The following is a 17,421-nucleotide window of genomic DNA, read 5'->3' as shown; positions in this document are numbered from 1 at the left end:
TCCCTAGGTGTGAGTGTGAGCGTGAATGGTTGTGCGTTTCTGTGTGCCCTGCGATTGGCTGGCAACCGGTTCAGGGTGTCCCCCGCCTGCTGCCCGAAGATGGCAGTGATAGGCTCCAGCACCCCCCGCGACCCTAGTGAGGGTAAAGCAGTTCTGAAAATGAATGAAGTGCGAGATGTCAAAATCATCCGGACTGCTGGTTGCTTATGATAAGCTAGCAGGCTAGCTAGCACCTACCCTCATAGGAGTCAACATAACACCTCAAGAAAGTGTCTCGAATGAAAGACCCCGAAACGCCAATGGAAGTGACTCCCATTCCAAAAATCTTTCAAGGATCCTGAGTGACTTTCACATGACGTTTGGGTGCCTTTCATCTGCGTCACATGTGTTTTGAGCTTCCTCTTTAGCGAAGTCATAAGTGACAATCAAAGCAAGTGTGATTACGTCTTTATTGTTCCAAGAACGGTGACAAAGTTCTATTCTGTTGTATGTGCAATTAAGATCACATGTCACATTTGCTTTTAGATGACGAGAAGTAACGGAGCCGCCAAAAATGTATTTCAACATTTCAGTGTGACTTTCGCAACTCTCTGAATGTGTTTGTCAGTCATATGCTGAGTCTGAGCATTTTTTTCCCCACTTTGTATAATTCATGTTCCCAAATAAAAAAGCTGTTTCCGTATGTCCTATAGTTATGAACAGATGCATCACGGCAACAGAATTCTTCGTGATAATCTCTCTGAGAATAGTTCACCATGCATGCTGCTCTGCATGTTTGAGACAAAATACATAAATTACTGCGTTGAAACCATCGGAAAATTACTCCATCATTCATACGTTTTTTAAAAAATGTAAAACAATAAGGACAAAAAAGTGCCACGCTCATTGTTTCTGTGGTCCTCAGTGGCATAGTCCACGTTAGATTCTCAATGAAATGTTGTCCCAATGTCAACAGTCATTCAACAAAAATAGAAGCCATTTGGGGGTCTTTCGTAGCACAGTTTGTCATTTTATTTGTGGCAAGCATTTTTAGCAGAGGCTAATAAGCATAATGAGATATGAAGATGACACACTGCAAAGAAAAACAAAGGTAATGAATAACATTACTGTACATGGCAAAATAACCCCCAAGCATAACACATAATAATGATCATTAATATCACGAATATTTCACACAGGTCAAGTGCCGGTAAAATCACACCATTTTGCGCCGAGAAACAACCGAGCGGCAAAAAAACCCCAAAAAACCTAAACATTAAGTTTGGCACGGTGAAGGTTTTTGTTTGAGGCAAACAATTTAATCTGTGAGGTGACGCTTGAGCTAGGACGTTAAATGCAAATATGAGCATGTTACGGCAAAAACATGAACCAAAAATGAACAAAACCTGAAGTCTGTTTAAAAGAAGAGCTCCCTGCTTCTTTTGAGCGAAAGCTAATCTAGCACATTAACAAACTAATGCGCCAGCGACCACTGAAGCGAATGAAGACACGACAATCCTAAAACGTAACCATGTTAACAATCCCCCAAAAGCTTATCTATTACCCATTTTAATTTACTCATTCAACTAAAGGAATTAGTGTTGCTAAACCCACACAATATTTTTTCTGCACACCTAAAAAGATCCATGCTCACTTTTGGGAAATCACTTACTGCAGGGGTGTCAAACTCATTTTTGTCGCGGGCCACATTGTAGTTACGGTTTATCTTGGAGGGCCGTTATAAATTTTGGAAACCATATAAATGCATTTTAATCCCCTCCACATATTACATACACAGCGCACAGCAAATGGCTGAATAACTAGTTTTAAAATCAGATGTCAAGAGTAATGACTGTTATTGTGGATTACATATGACAATTTGAAATTTTGGTTCAGACTTTAGCGAGCATCATGGAACTTGACATGCTTGATCTGCTTTCGCGGGCCACATAAAATGATGTGGCGGGCCAGATCTGGCCCCCGGGCCTTGACTTTGACACCTGTGACTTACTGTATTGACAAAGTATTACCGGGTCACATGATCCATTTGCTCCTTGTTGCTATGCAGAATTTTATGACGATAACTCCTGGTTAAAAAACAAGTATTTTCTGGTCCTATGACATGTTTGCACCTTGTTTCTAGGCAGGATTTGTGTGAAAAGAAAATGGACAAATGTATTTCCTGGTCACATTAGTTTGCTACTTGTTGCTGTGCAGAATTTATATCTACAGGCACAGTCGGCCATGTTATTTTCGAGTTCAGTTTGAGCTGTTAGCATGTCTTACAAGATAAATGCCAAATGTATTTCCTGGTCACGAGGTGCATTCTCCTTGTGGCGAAACAGAATGTGTGCCTTTCAGAGTGACATGTTTCCTCTCTCTTGCGAGGAAGAATTCATGTTCATACGCCAAGTCAACGAAAAAAAATATAGGTTAGCATTGACCAGTTAGCACACCTCACAGGATGTGGTTTCACTACGTTCTCCACACTTAAGAGTGTCGTTCTTCTCAGAGGTAGTCATCCTCGCTGGATGGCTCGTCCTCGTTGTCATGGTAACGCTTGTCGTAGTTGCTGGGACCTTCTCCGGGGTCATCGTCGTCGTCGCTTTCAACCCAACTCTCCCCGGGGATCTTCCAGATTTCTGAGCTGACAGAAGGTCGGTGACTCATCCGCCATAACTGGTGGCCGAAGGTCCGCCGCCAGCTGCAGTGCTGGCCAATCGGCCGCAGCAGGCGGGCGAGCTCGGCGGCCTCCTGCCAATAAGACGTTCACTTTGTGCGAGCGCGCTCGGACCGCTGCTTGTTCATGGCGGTCAACATCTGGCTGATGTATGATGTCAGCAGGTCGTCCATCTTGTAACCCTGAGAGGAATTCAGATTGCACACGAGGAAATTAGGGCTTTAATTGTTTTGTTTTTTTTTGTTGTTGTTTTTTTTTACTTATTCGATTGAGTCAAATGAGACGTTTGCACAAATGGACACAAAGTACTGTGTACTTTATAAAATTGTTAGCGAGTATGGCGCTCCTCAAGTCTATAGAATTGTTGCTTTGCAGAATTTGTCTGCAAGACCTCCAAAAAAAAAAACTGCAAATGGAAAAGTATTTCTTGTTTTCTCTTTGTTGCGAAGCAGGATTTGTGCCTAAAAGCCCAGAAATAAAATAAAATTGTAAATTGAAACAAAAACACTATTAGCTGTGTTTGATCTTTGTTGCTCAGCAGAATTTGTTTCGATCAGCCAAGTCAAAAGCGAAATTCCAAATTGTCCAAATTATTTACTGGTCACATGACACATTTGCTCGTGTCGCTAGGCAGAATTTATGCCTATATGCTTTGTAAAAAAAATGAATTGCAAAAAGTTGCTGTCATGTGATCTATTTCCTCCTCGGTGCTCGTCAGAATTCAAGCCGATAAGTATTTGGACACCTTTCATTTTTTGATTTACTTTTCTCAATATGAACTACTTAGTGACCCACCAGGGAGGTCTCACAGAGGATTTTGCTTCCCTTGACGAGGTTTCCGATGGTGATGTGGAAATACGTGTTCCCGCTGCTCCAGTTGGAGATTTTAGTGAAGGGATGAGTAATCAGAACGTCCTGCCGGGACAAAACAATTACTTCATGACAATAAGTATCCCGATTAAGAGCCAACGTCCTATTTTGTAAACTCCCGGTTTAGTCCCCTAAATTCCTGTTATTTGCCACGGAAAATGTCGAACTTTGAAAAATCCTGCAATTTTGCAACCCTGTTAATTTTATGCTGATTCGATCAAGCAAACCAACCTTGTTCTTTGGATCGATGAGACTGACTCCATGTTTGTTGATGGCGATCAGGAGGATCTCTGGGTAGTTTGGCTCTGTGGTTTGCTGACGACAAAAGCATGATGAATCTGAGCATGAAGCAGCATTGGGTTCGGAAGAGAGGAAGTGACAAAGGTGGTGGGCGCTTCCCATTTTTACCTTGACTTCAAAGAAGGCGGAGCCAAATGTTGGCCATTTGTAGATGATTTTAAGAAACATCAACTTGGCTTCTTCTCTGGATTTACCGGCTTGCTTGTTGAAGAAGGCCACTACGGACTGCCTCAGACACACACACACACACACACACACACACACACACACACACACACACACACACACACACACAATTTCCCAATAACCATATGTTCATGACATTCTGCTGCATGCGCTGAATCCTTTCAAAGGATTTGAAGGACCCCTGGATATGGCGAAAATTAACCTAAAAGGTCAACTTTGAACTAATGGCCGATTTTGTGGGTCTTGAGAGGTTTTTGTAGGTCTACTCATGATTTCCATGCTTACTGAATTTTATGTTGCGAAGTCTAACTGACATCAGAATCATCTTTCTTGGCTAAGTATGTCAAATACACAAGGAATTTGGCTCCGGCAGAATGACCTACACTAGTATTGCAGTAACTAGCAACTACGACAAATAAATACATGACATAAGTACAGAAAAAGTTTCCGCGGGACACCCGAGGAACCTTTGAAAATGGCCAAAATGAACCGAACGTCTTATTTGAACAAAAATGGCAGGCTTCCTAGTTCCATTCAGGCAAAGCTTCTTAAGTTTTTTTGTGGGTCTATGCGTGATAATCATGCCCACCGAATTTCATGTTGCGAAGCCAAACTGGCTTAAGGGGACTGAATTCCAAATGATAATCCATCCTTCCCATCCAACATGCATGAAAAATAAGTCTGTTTGCGGTTTCAGTTTAAAAAATATCAAAGTGTTTCCAGGTTTACCCTCTTCCAGTCATCTGGGGACATTTGGCGGATGAGATCCTGAGGGACCAGCTCACGCAGCATCTTGGGAATGGTAGGAAAGTGGGACTTGTCGTCTTCAAACTTGACGCGGTAGATGAGCGCCGCCAACTGGAAGACTTCATCGCGTGTACACTTGTGGTAGCCACGCAGGTATTTGGGCAGCTCCTGGTCAGAGGTGTCATCAATAAAACGGATCAAATTCTGTTTCTTTAGTCTGCTGCCAAGCAGGACTCACCTGGTAGTAGTGGAAGATGGAGTCTGCAAAAGAGTCCTTCCCCGGAACTGTGCTGGTCCACAACTTCTTCATGAAGAACACCTGATAGGTCAGTGAGGGAACAGCTCCTACAGGGTAAATGAAACAGTTGATTTTGTTGTAATATGACGAGTCATTAAAATTTGATGTCATGCCCTGGCCACAAAATGCCAGGGCATGACATCATTATTATTATTTTTATTTATTTTATTTTTTTTTTGCAAATTGAAAAAAAAGGTGCAACTTGTCTTGAGAGGCCATTACCTCTGACATTCTAAAATGGCCACTTGGAAAAATAATAGCAGGATTCCTGTGTCTTTTCAGGCATGACGTCATTAGACATTTTTGTGGGTTTACTCGTGATAGACATGCCTACCAAATTTACAGCATGTTGCAAAGTCGGGCTCGTTTTGGGGGCTGATTTTTGGGTCCAAACTCAGCCAATTTAATCACAATTTACAGCTTGGAATCAAAATGGCAAACTTCCTATGTCTCTTCAGGAACGGATTTTTCAGACTTTTTTGTAAGTCTATTCATGATAGACATCCTTAACTAAACTTTATGTTGCTCGGCCAAACTGGTTTAAGGGGCTGAATATTCGAAAGAATAGAATGACCCCCGAAAAAGACCAAAATGAACCTAGAATGTTCACTTGAAAGCAAAATCACAGACTTCCTGTGTAATATTGGGCATTTTTTGTGGGTCCACTCATCAACCTAATTTCTTGTTGCTAAGTCAAATTTTTTCATGGGCTAAATTTGTCGGTCTAATTACTTCCAACTTAATCAAAAATGGGTGATTCCAGTCTAAATGGACAATATTGTCTCTTTTGGAGAATGGCTTTTGAGATTTGTTGTTCTGATCATGATAAACATGCCTACTAAATTTCATGTTGCCAAGTCAGACTGGCTTTGGGGACTGAATTCTCTAAAAGATTCGAAGGACCCCTGGAAATGGCCAAGTTTAACCTGAAATGTTGGTTTCAAACCAAAGTGGCCTATTCCCTGTGTATGTTCAGGCATTGCTTCTTGAGCCTTTTTTGTGGGTCTACTCACGATAGCTATGTCTGTCTAATTATATGTTGCTTAGTCAAATGGTATTCTGGGGCAGAATTTTTCTTGCTTAATGGGTGCAATTGAGTGAAGGGAGCAAAAAAATGGCAGCTTTAAACTAAAGTAGCCGACTTCCTGAGAATTTTTTGTTGGCCTACTCGCAATTATCTTGTCTTCCAAATGTCATTTTGCCAACTGTCAAGTCAAACTAGCTTCCGGGGCTGTGCCACAATTGAGCCTGTAGATTAATACCGTCTTTTGCTGGCCGTGATTTCTTGATCCAATCTGTTAAATGTCGGACAAAGTCAAAGAAGAAGTCTCCCTCTGGAACACTGATCACCTGGCGGGTCAACATAGCGCTAAATTAGTCTCGCAAAGACACCAAGTGTTGCTGATCCTTTTTTAATGATAAATGAAAAAGCACCTTGTCAGAAATCTTGACAAAGAGGCTGAAGCCTTCTGAGGATTTGAGCAGGAGTCGGGTGGAGATGTTCTGACAGAAGTCTTTGGCTTTGGTGCTGGACTCCACCTCGAAGGCCTGCACAATTCATTGAAGAATATAGCATTTTATTGCAAGAATTATATTCCTAACATTGTTTCCTTGACATTTTGGGCACATGTGTGTGCGTGTGCGTGTGCGTGTGTGTGTGCGTGTGCGTGTGCGTGTGCGTGTGTGTGTGTGTGTGTTTGTGTGTGCGTGTGTGTGTGTGTGTGTTTGTGTCACACCTCGTCTGTGTCATCAGGGAAGTAAACCTTGTGGAATATCTGCGTGGTCTTGTGCTGGATGGCCTCAACTTCCACCAGATGAGGAGGGTACTTCCTGGACCCATTTCTGTTACCATAGCAACCGCCACCACACAAATGAGGTTTGGTACACGTTGAAGACATTTTTAGCTATTAAAGCCATGTTGCATCGACACCTGGGATGAGCCAAGTTAGGCCCGCTCCCTTCTAAATTTACATTATCAAGAGATAAACTATTGATTCCATTTTAAAAAAATGTTTTTTTTTAAAGAATTTTGTTGTAATAATTACGTAATTTATTGTAAATAATGAAAGAAAAAAATATGAATATAAAGTATTTTATATATGTATTTAATGGTTTTTTTTCCAATTTAGTAATTGGTGAAGCTATTTTAACTAATAAAATTAAAATATTTTGTCGACCACATCGCCTAAAAAGTCATTTCAAAATATTTTTACAAAACACATAACACACAAAAATACATAAATAATATATAGATCCCTTCTAAATTTACATTATCAAGAGATAAACTATTGATTCCATTTTAAAAAAATATATATTTTTAAAATAATTTTGTTGTAATAATTAGGTAATTTATTGTAAATAATGAAAGAAAAAAATAGTAATATAAAGTATTTTACATATGCATTTAATGTTTTTTCCCCAATTTAGTAATTGTTGAAGCTATTTCAAGTAATAAAATTAAAATATTTTGTTGACCACATCGCCTAAAAAGTCATTTAAAAATATTTTTACAAAACACATAACACATAAAAATACATAAATAATATATACCATTTTTGATATGCAAACTTCCACCAGATGAGGAGGGTACTTCCTGGACCCGTTTCTGTTACCATAGCAACCGCCACCACACAAATGGGGTTTGGTACATGTTGAAGACATTTTTAGCTTTTAAAGCCATGTTGCATCGACACCTGGGATGAGCCAAGTTAGGCCCGCTCCCTTCTAAATTTACATTATCAAGAGATAAACTATTGATTCCATTTTAAAAAAATGTTTTTTTTTAAAGAATTTTGTTGTAATAATTACGTAATTTATTGTAAATAATGAAAGAAAAAAATATGAATATAAAGTATTTTATATATGTATTTAATGGTTTTTTTTCCAATTTAGTAATTGGTGAAGCTATTTTAACTAATAAAATTAAAATATTTTGTCGACCACATCGCCTAAAAAGTCATTTCAAAATATTTTTACAAAACACATAACACACAAAAATACATAAATAATATATAGAATTTTTGATATGCATTTAATGTTTTTCATTTGATCAAAGAATAGGTTTATATACTTATTGTAAATCCAAGAAAAAAAAATAGTCATTGTTATTTTGCATTTAATTGTGATTAATGAAATAAATTAAACATGAGAATAAATGATTTTATCATTGTAGCATCCACATTTCAACTTTTGTCCTTATTAACAACTGAGGTGGAGAAACCTTTATATTTTCCGTCAATCAAATCTGGCACTTGATTCCAAAAGTTTGCCATTATTGTATTGTCACACGTTACCATCTTTACTATGTTACAATGTTATTACCATGTTACAGTGTTTTTACTGTTGATACAGACATGTTGTTACGCCCTATTTTGGACGCAATATCTGTCAAGTAATCCGTTACCATTTCTAATGGCGCGTACCGCAAGGCTTTGTGCAGCCTATGCATGCAGTCGGCCGAGAGCGGGTGTTGCCTCTTGGACTGCAGGAAGCGCTGGATGTGCGGCAGCAGCGCATTGCTGGGTGGAAAAAGACCGGCGCACAGCCACAGAAGCTCCCAGCCTTTCTCCTCACTGTACCTGCCGGCACAAACACACACATTTCAGTTCCGTGTCCCAGAGTTGAGCGATTGTGAGCAATTTCATTTCTGTTGCGTCGATTGACAATCTCTCTCAATTTCCGACATGTCTGTCGCTGGAGTCAAGGCGCAGCCACGAGGGGCAGCCGGCGGAAAAGCTCAGCTTCTACCTGCGCGACGTCAACGTCAGAGGTGGGTACGCACTTGACGTGGTTGTCTGTGAGCTGTTTGATGATCTGGCAGAAAATCTCATCCTTCAGCGGTTCAGCCTTTAGCGCGCCCTCGAAAATCTGGTCCGTCAACTCGTTGACTGAGCGAGTGCGCTTGGACGGGTAGTCGCCCATGTACTTCATCACAGGTAGGACACACGCTAAGGAACTGCTTTTGATTCGTACCGCTAGAAAAACAACATCTGGCAATGATCTCGGAATAACCTGTAATCATGACATTTAAAGCATTGTAATAACAGCAGTGTAATAACAGTAACATGGTAACAACAATACATGTTAACACTGAACACGATAACGGATGTAAAACATTGTGACGTGATAATAGTCTGAACGTGTAATAACTCTGCAATAAGATGCTAATATGGCGATACATGGCAACAGCATGGTTCTGATTTAGAAATGGCGTCACAACATGTCTGTACCAACAGTAAAAACACTGTAACATGGTAATAACATTGTAACATAGTAAAGATGCTAACGTGCGACACTACAATAATGCTACGAAATGGGAACAACATGTTTAAAACGTGATCCTAACATGAATAAAATGACAACAACATGGTAGTAATAACAGTACCACTGTGATAAGAGTATGGTAATAAGTTAATAATATAGTAAAAAGACAGGGCTAACATTGAAACTAGATGATAGAAACATTGGAAAAAGATGGGAAAGGATATCAATAAAGGCCATGCAGGCTTCCTGAGCAAGCTCCTCGTGGTGGACCACCTTCTTCAGCAGCGGCTGTTTAAGAGGCTCCCTGGTGCAGCTCCACAATTTGTCCTTGCCTCGATTCTTGGTGACCATCACCCTACTCAGAGTATGTTTGGGGGGAGGCCTGCACCAAGAACATTTATTACATAGCTACTCTCAAATGTTGTGTTTTAAGACCAGGTTAAGGTTTCGAATTGCGGATTCAAGCCTTAGTTTGGGTTTCTAACAATGAGTAGGTTGTCAAATTAGCATTTCAATTCAGTGTTAGGGTTTCAAGGCTGGGTTAGGATTGCAAAGTGGGCTTGGCTGACGTGAAACCCAAACCTTTCATGAAAACCCCAATCCTGATTTGAAACCCTGGTTTGAAACCTAAATTTAGAATTGAAACGCTACCTGTAAGGCAAGGTATGAGCTGGGGTTAAAAAGGCTTCTACACTTGTTGTAGACATCCCAATACTAAAATCCAAGCTGTGAACTTCACAGGGAGCTCAGGATAGGTTGATGTGAGTATTTAAGTGTACTCTTTGTACGTGCGTGTGTGTACCTAAAGTAGTCATAGGAGAATTCCTCCAGCGTGTAAGGTTTGACAGAGTCTTCACCCTCCGGCAAGACAAGTTGTGAGACTCTTACTGACTGCTGTCTCTGATCCGGCGTCATGGTAACCAGCGCCTGATTGGTTAGATGACAGAACCATCTTCAATAACAACAACAGCAAGTCAAGTCATCTTCTGCCTGATTCATAAATGTTCTAACTCAGCAAGTCAAGTCATTTTCTGCCTGATTCATAAATGTTCTAAGTCTTATCTCACCACAATCTCCTGCTGCGGTCGGGTCATGGTGGGCAGGACGTAGACCGAGTCCGCCGGAAAGTCTCCTCTCTGATTAGTCCTCTCATTGACGCCATGCGCCCAGCCTGAATTGAGAACCTGCTCGCCAGTGTCCTGGTCGAGCAGGATCAGGTCTCCCTTCTGGAAACTTAGGAAGGTGGATGGTTCACTACCTGCCAAACAATCAGAGGACAACTTGTGACTTCCTTGTGGAGTTCTGCAAGACATCACCAAGTCGAGTGAGAGCCTACTCTGGTTGGGACTGTCCTGTAGTGCCACCACAAACTTGGACCTGTTCCTCAGGCCTTCCAGGAAGGTCACCACCAGGTCACGGATGTCCTCGGCATTGTTGGAGGTGAAGGTATACTCTTCTCCTTTGATGGTCGCCAGCGTGAAGCTCTGACTCTGCAACTTTCCACCCCTCAAAGAACAACAAATATTTAGCGTTGGTTACTTGCACACATGGAATTTAGTCATCCGCACCCTCGATGCTTAGCAGCTCAGATGGTCTTTTGGCTTTCAACACTCTGTTTTCCAGGCAAAGTCCTTAAAAGACTTGCACCCCAACACAAAGTCAAAACAGATCACCATCGTTCAGACCAGAAGAGGGACTACAGTCCCTGGCATGCCTCATCTGCCACTGGACAATGCAGTGATTTCTTGGAAGGAAGGAGAGTTCTTGAACTACCTTGCCTTCAACCTTCTAGTCTCCAAACAAAGTTCCTACAAAGTTGATGGACTATTGCCCCAATGGTTTCCAGTCCAACCACCATAAATGGTTGTACATTACACAGACCACAAGAGGGGCGACATTTCACAGCATGCCTCACCTGCTGCTGGACACAGCGGTGATTTCTGGGAAGGAGAGTTCGAGTAAAACCTGCTCTTGCTCGTCCACAAAGTAAACACCGGTCCAATTGACAGCGACGATGAGGTCGTTTTTGGGTAGACTTGGACCTGTTACGCAGAGAAACCACATCATCAGGCCACGTCCAGCTCAATAGTTGGCGAGACTGGTGATTGAGTCTCACCGGAGAATTTGAAAGCTTCGTAGAATCGAGAGAAGAGCAGAGGCCACTTGTGGCGAGCGAAGTCCACCACTTCCTCTTTCACCTTCTGGGGATCAAACCTCTTCTGAGTGTAGATGCCCTGAACAACAAAGAGAAAAGAGGATTTGGTTCCTTTGCTCATGAAAATAATCACATCCACTCATGAGGCAGACCTTCTTGTGTGCCGCCATGATGAAGTGAGCCCACTTCTCCACTGTCTTGGATGTACTGATCTCTCTGTCGGGGATGTAGGACGGGATGAGACTCAGCAAGCGCTCCAGCAGGACCTCTGAGCCATAGTCCACATAGTACTGCTGGGACGCCAGTTCTGCGAGGTCGTCCTTTGCCAACGGAAGAAGAGGATTCTTGACTCAAAGTTAGGGTTAAGAACAGAAGGAACATGTCTTGAGAAGAAGAGAAGGATCAAGTCTCAAGGAGAGTAGGAGAAGCATCTTTACACAAAAGTCTCATGACTCAGAAGAGAAGACGGACCATGTCGACAGAAGAGAAAGACCATCCCACAGAAGAAAAGATGTAGTTATGCCTACAAAGAAAAAGAAGCATCTCTCGAGAAGAAGAAAACGACTATTGCTACAGATGAAGAAGGAGCATGTGTAGAAGAAATGGAGCAGCATGTCGACAAAAAAAAAAAAAAAAAAAAAGATCAACTGTGGAAGAACAGGAGCAGGTCCACAGAAGTATCGTTTCTACAGCAAAGAGATTTACGTCGAAAGAAGAGATAGACCAGAACTAGATACAGTAATGAAGAGCTGGAAGAACAGGAGCAGGTCCACAGAATTATCGTTTCTACAGCAAAGAGAATTACGTCGAAAGAAGAGAAAGACCAGAACTAGATACGAGAAGAAGAATGTCTAAAAAAGTAGTGGCGTAACATTTCTACAGAAGAGAAGGAACATGCCTACAGAAGAAAAGAAAGATGTACCCTGAAGAAGAACTTTTATTTCAACATAATGGAAGTACTCACCCGGTCGCAGCGGTACTCTCCAAATTTTACACCCCTGACGGTTTGCTGGTAGATGAGGTTGGTGGCAACTGTGTCGTCGGAGGCACAGTGCCATGGTGTGAAGATCTCCTTCCTGAAGAACAACCTCCAGGGGGCGTTTCTTTCCTGGGCTCCCTGCTCCTTGGCGTACTGCTCGCATTGCGACACGGCGTCCATCACGTGGTCGTTCCCGCTGCCCAAAGATGACACCTGCGGAACACCATCAAATCAGATCATAATTCAGATCTCTAATTTTCTTTTCTACAAGGAAGAAACTCTGGAGCACAAAATAGTGCGTTCAAATTACAGAACCTTATCAAAGAGCGCGATGTAGAGCGAGAAGCCGAATCGGTCGTTCAGGCTGATTTTGTCGGAAAGTGTGTTGCAGAGCTCCTTGGCGGTGGTCGCCGAGTCTGTCAAGAGCGTTTTGGTGGTTCCGTCCATGAACGTTACCGGCAGCATGATGGGTTTCTTGGACTTGGTTGCCTGCATATGGATTGAATAACTTGTACTGAACTGAATCTGGATTAATTGTGAACATTTTTGGGTATACGGGTACTAGTCACAAAAAGTACGGATATTGAGGTTTATTGTGAAATATCAGGATAAACCTAAAAAAACGCTGTAATCTTTACAGGTGAACTGAATTTGAGTTTCTGTAAACTTTTAAACGCACATGCCCAACTCTTCAGTGTCTCAATGTTTTTTGCATAACTTGCTGTTCTTTAGCAAGGAGTGAAATAGCAAAATTTGCAACAGGTGCTTCCATTAATCTATTGATCCATGAATGGACCAATACAATTCCTGGTTCAGTTACAAATAGTATTGAACACTGAATGTGCATTGCAAGGTTTACACAAGGTCAAGTTAAGTTCACCTATTAATATCACGACACATTTTAGGCTTATTCTGAAATTGCAACTCAAAACCAAATATGCCAAACATTTTGGTCGTGGCGTATGTGTGTGCACCTGGAGCTCCAGCCAGGATGGAGGTTGTGTTCTGGTGCCATTAACGAAAGTTCTTCTAAGTCGTTCTTCACAGTATGGAGCATAACCCGGCGGCCCGCTGCTGATGTAGTTCCTCAGGTACTGCAGGTGAATGTGGAACAGCACCATCCTGTCATCTTACTTACTATACTAACAAGTATTATCACGGGACACGGATAAAAAAGTCAGCGGTCTGACCTTGAGGAACTTATCCGATGGCGCGAAGCAGCCGACACACAAGCTGATGAGGATCCAACCTCGAGCGTGTGAGCTCTTGGATGGGTTCTGACTCAACTGTTTGCAGATCTGACAGTAGATCTCATCCCTAATGGACAGACACAATGAATTGTTGCCACCCTTCAACGTCACTGAACCCCAGTCCTCTTGAGTGAAGAGTACATCCATCAATTTATTCTCATAGGGGGAGATGGAGCCTATCCCAGCTGATTTTGGACAAGAGACGGGGTACACCCTGAACTGGTCGCCCGCCACACTCACATTTACATCTATGGACAGTTTAGAATCATCAATGAACCTGACCTGCAGGTTTTTGGTCTGTGGTAGAAAGCCACAGTACCCCGAGAAAACTGCTGTAGGCAAAATGCTACCAAATAGACCACCAAAAGACTACCAAGTATGGAGGAACCTGACCAATTGGAAGTGACTGGTAATATTCTATGATGAAATTTTGGATACGTTTTTTTTTTTTTTACCTCAGCGCTGGCCTCAGGATGCCGTTACCGATGATGAAGTGAAGTTTCTCCAGGTTTGACGTTGGCCGGTCCTCCAGCATGCTATTGCCATGGAGAACGTGCTCGCCATCATTGAGACGTTTAGTGACCTGAAAGTAGTCCATTCGTTAACTCTGCGGCAAAAGATTAAAATGTTTTTGTTCTTCTTTTACCTCCTCTGTGATCTTGGATTTCTTCTTCAGGGTGAGAGACACCAGCTTGTGTCGGATGCTATTCTTGCGATGACTGTCGGCCGGAGGAGTCTGGAAACGGGAAAACAGAATTTGGACAGAACAGAAATAATCAAACAAATACGCTCGGTTCCCTCAACAACCAGAACAGAGAAATAAAATACATATTTTTGGCTTCCCAAAGAACCAGTGCATGTTAGATTCTTCAAAGAACCAGAACAGCGATGAGAAAACCCATCACTACTAGAATATCCGCCTTCAACCATATACTCTCAGAGGAAAGTGTCCATTGCTCTGAAGAGTGTGAGAAGGTGTTATCAGCTGTCCGCTACAGAGATACTGGAGGAATCACACACATGACCTTCTGTGACTCTTCTAGTCTGGATTTGCCAGAATTAATTTGGCCATTTATGTCCTTGTTAAAGAACAGCAAGTAGTTGTGCAAAAAGCACTGAAACAAACAGTTGGAAATGTGGATTTCAAACGTATAAAGAAGTTCAAAGTAAGAAGGATCCTGAAGTTTTTGTAAAAAATGGCCCTCAAAGAACCAGAACAGAACATTTGTGTTCAGTTTTTTTTCAGAGAGGAAATGGTTTTAGAGGGTTGCCAGACCAGATCATTTCATTAAAAACTTTCTATGTTGGTCATTAAGTTTCTTCAGTTTTGTCTCTCAAATCCTCATCCTCCACCCCCTCACCTCCGCCTCTCCCTGAAGAGCCTGCAGCTCCCTCTTGTACGTCTTCTTCCCGAGGGTTTCGTAGATCTTGGTCATGACCGGAATCTTCTCACTTCCGTCACTGATGGCCGTGTGGTATTTGGGCTCGGGGAGGTCACCCATGAACCTCAGCACCGTGATCCACACGGCCAGAGCCGCCTACAATCAGGATTAGGCACACGTGGTCGTCGGCATTTCAAGAACTGATCAATTGATTGGACATAACGTCTTCGGCCTACCAGCTGGTCTCCTTCATCCTCGTGAAAAAGCAGCGGCTGCTTGAGTGGTCTGCGGACGTACGTATGCGCGTTGGTTCCCTGGAAGTAGGTGGCGGCAAATTTGGCAAATTTGTACTCCGATAGATCCTCCTCGTCGTCGTCTTCCGGCAGAGGAAGTGCCTCGTCCAGATCCTCCTCCTCCATCTGCCGGTGGGTCCGCTCCAAGTCCTGCAGATGAGGTGGAGAGACCAGCTCAGCAGTTATTAACCCTCTAGCCCCAAGTGCTGGCCCTTTTTGTCAACCCCACTTCCTTTTTTTTTTTTAGATCATTTTAGCTGTGTGAATTCAAATGCAATGAAACTTTCATATTTTGTGGATTTTATACATGATTTTTACCGCTGATGAACTGATGTTAGCTCAAAACGGTGCCGTAAAAAAGGGGGGAAAAATGGCCATGAACAAGCTAAAACTTTGGTCAAATCCATCAAGGCCTGACAGAAACTGACCTCAAAGCCTGCAGGAGCCTGTCCCTCCTGGCCCGGAAAGGAGCTGGTGGTTCCCAGGAAGCCGAACATCTTGTCCACCATGTCCGAGTCGTTAACGGGCTCCAAACGAGCTCGCTCCATCTGCTCTACCAGCTCCTTCTTCCTCCTCGCCTCTTCCTTTTCCTTCTTCTCACGCTCAGCGTCCTCTTTAGCCAACTGGACCAGACGCTCCTGCATAGGAGATGATGATTCCAAATGGGAAAAAGATGGACTGAATGTGTCTTTCCGACAAGAAATTGTCTGATTTTTGCTGGATTGTACTTGTGACAAGAACAGTTTTTCCACCCATGACTCTGAAACTGGGCTCGAGCAAGATCCAGAACTACTTTCAGCTACCTTGGATCTTACAGGGTAGCTGAAACTGAGGAGCACTGCTTTGGCTCCTGATAAGCAACACAAACAATTGGTGGGGCGGGTGGATAGCTTTGGTGATCTGTCCGCTGCATGCACCACATGGAAGGATCCTCTACAATGGTGAATCTCAAAGTGAGGTTCTTGTATAGTTCAGCTGTATATCAGTTAAGTTCGATATATGTGCATTTGATATGTATGAATTATTTCTAAATAATGATATTGTTTTATGTATATATATATTTTTTAAACAGCTAAATATGTCTGTTGTAAAATCTGAAGGCCTACCTGATGTTTGCGCTCTGCTTCGGCTTTGGCTCTCTTGGCAGACATCTGGTTCCTCAGCTTGGTCTCCTCGGCCAGACGCATCTTCTCAGCCTCCAGCCTTTTTCGGTACTGATGCAAGACAGGAAAGAGTCCAAGTAAGTAAGTTCAATAGTAAGTTGGGTGTGCATGTAAGACAAAGTACCACTTGTTGTTTCCAAACATTACAACACGTCCTCTACCTCGCCCCGCAGTCTGCGGTAGAGCCTGCGTGCGATCATCCCTCGGGTGTACGCTTGGATGGTGATGACGGCCCACAGTCGGTGTCTGAAGGCCCGGCGCACCAGGAAACCACGGCATCGACCCTGGAACCCGCTGATGCGCTGGCGAGCGACGTGGTACGACGCGCATAATTTCCGAGAACGCACCAGAGCCTGCAGGCGAGAGAAGCCTGCCCGCATCTGAAAGTACATGGACCAGGATTCAGAGTCGACATCAGGACGAACACCTTTTTTTTTTTTTTTTTTTTTTTGATGTTCATGATCCTCACAGCGCCGTAGTTCTTTCTGCAATGATATCCTCGCCACGTCTTCTGGATGAGCATAGCCGACCTCCTCATCCTCACGAAGTTTGATCTGTCAAGGCATAGATAGGAAGACCGCTGTAATGACCAAGAGATCCCTGTAGATGGTGCTGTTTCATTGCTTTTTTTTTTAGATAGTGGAAGGATCCAAAGAATTTTTTTTCCACCCCCTCGGTCACAGAAATCATGCAAATCACGAATGTTGGAACTAATGCGGGACCTTACCTGTCCTTGAATCCTCGCACCACCTTTTGGATGAGGATGACCTTGTCGGTGATGGCCTTGTCCCTCTCAATCTCCAGCAGCATGTCGTGATGATCCTACGGAACCAAAAGCTCACTAGCCGTCTAAGTGGAGACCATTACCAAGCTTGG

General features: G+C 42.7%; 1 protein-coding gene across 1 annotated transcript in view; it reads right to left on the bottom strand.

The window, feature by feature from the left end:
* Positions 1-1,990: 1,990 nt before the first annotated feature.
* Positions 1,991-17,421, bottom strand: part of LOC109510911 (unconventional myosin-VIIa-like) — a 30,938-nt gene continuing 15,507 nt past the window's right edge. Inside the window, exons 21-51 of the mRNA XM_019861595.1 lie at positions 17,273-17,367; positions 17,015-17,099; positions 16,707-16,925; positions 16,489-16,596; positions 15,811-16,020; positions 15,326-15,532; positions 15,069-15,245; positions 14,354-14,443; positions 14,163-14,290; positions 13,648-13,774; positions 13,432-13,551; positions 12,773-12,946; positions 12,443-12,670; positions 11,631-11,798; positions 11,440-11,557; positions 11,239-11,365; positions 10,660-10,829; positions 10,391-10,581; positions 10,126-10,250; positions 9,548-9,705; positions 8,842-8,995; positions 8,483-8,638; positions 6,797-6,902; positions 6,495-6,608; positions 6,323-6,410; positions 5,001-5,107; positions 4,745-4,930; positions 3,938-4,054; positions 3,761-3,844; positions 3,455-3,574; positions 1,991-2,841 (exon numbers count right to left, since the gene is read on the bottom strand). Of these exons, the coding sequence (XP_019717154.1) occupies positions 2,749-2,841; positions 3,455-3,574; positions 3,761-3,844; positions 3,938-4,054; positions 4,745-4,930; positions 5,001-5,107; positions 6,323-6,410; positions 6,495-6,608; positions 6,797-6,902; positions 8,483-8,638; positions 8,842-8,995; positions 9,548-9,705; positions 10,126-10,250; positions 10,391-10,581; positions 10,660-10,829; positions 11,239-11,365; positions 11,440-11,557; positions 11,631-11,798; positions 12,443-12,670; positions 12,773-12,946; positions 13,432-13,551; positions 13,648-13,774; positions 14,163-14,290; positions 14,354-14,443; positions 15,069-15,245; positions 15,326-15,532; positions 15,811-16,020; positions 16,489-16,596; positions 16,707-16,925; positions 17,015-17,099; positions 17,273-17,367 (4,350 nt within the window). The 3' untranslated portion in view covers positions 1,991-2,748. The remainder of the gene's footprint in view (positions 2,842-3,454; positions 3,575-3,760; positions 3,845-3,937; positions 4,055-4,744; positions 4,931-5,000; positions 5,108-6,322; positions 6,411-6,494; positions 6,609-6,796; positions 6,903-8,482; positions 8,639-8,841; positions 8,996-9,547; positions 9,706-10,125; positions 10,251-10,390; positions 10,582-10,659; positions 10,830-11,238; positions 11,366-11,439; positions 11,558-11,630; positions 11,799-12,442; positions 12,671-12,772; positions 12,947-13,431; positions 13,552-13,647; positions 13,775-14,162; positions 14,291-14,353; positions 14,444-15,068; positions 15,246-15,325; positions 15,533-15,810; positions 16,021-16,488; positions 16,597-16,706; positions 16,926-17,014; positions 17,100-17,272; positions 17,368-17,421) is intronic.

The sequence above is a fragment of the Hippocampus comes genome, unplaced genomic scaffold (assembly GCF_001891065.2).
Source record: "Hippocampus comes isolate QL1 unplaced genomic scaffold, H_comes_QL1_v1.1 scaffold122, whole genome shotgun sequence".
NCBI classification, from domain to species: domain Eukaryota; kingdom Metazoa; phylum Chordata; class Actinopteri; order Syngnathiformes; family Syngnathidae; genus Hippocampus; species Hippocampus comes.
Note: the sequence above shows the minus strand (reverse complement) of the source record. Positions and strands in the feature narration are given on the sequence as shown.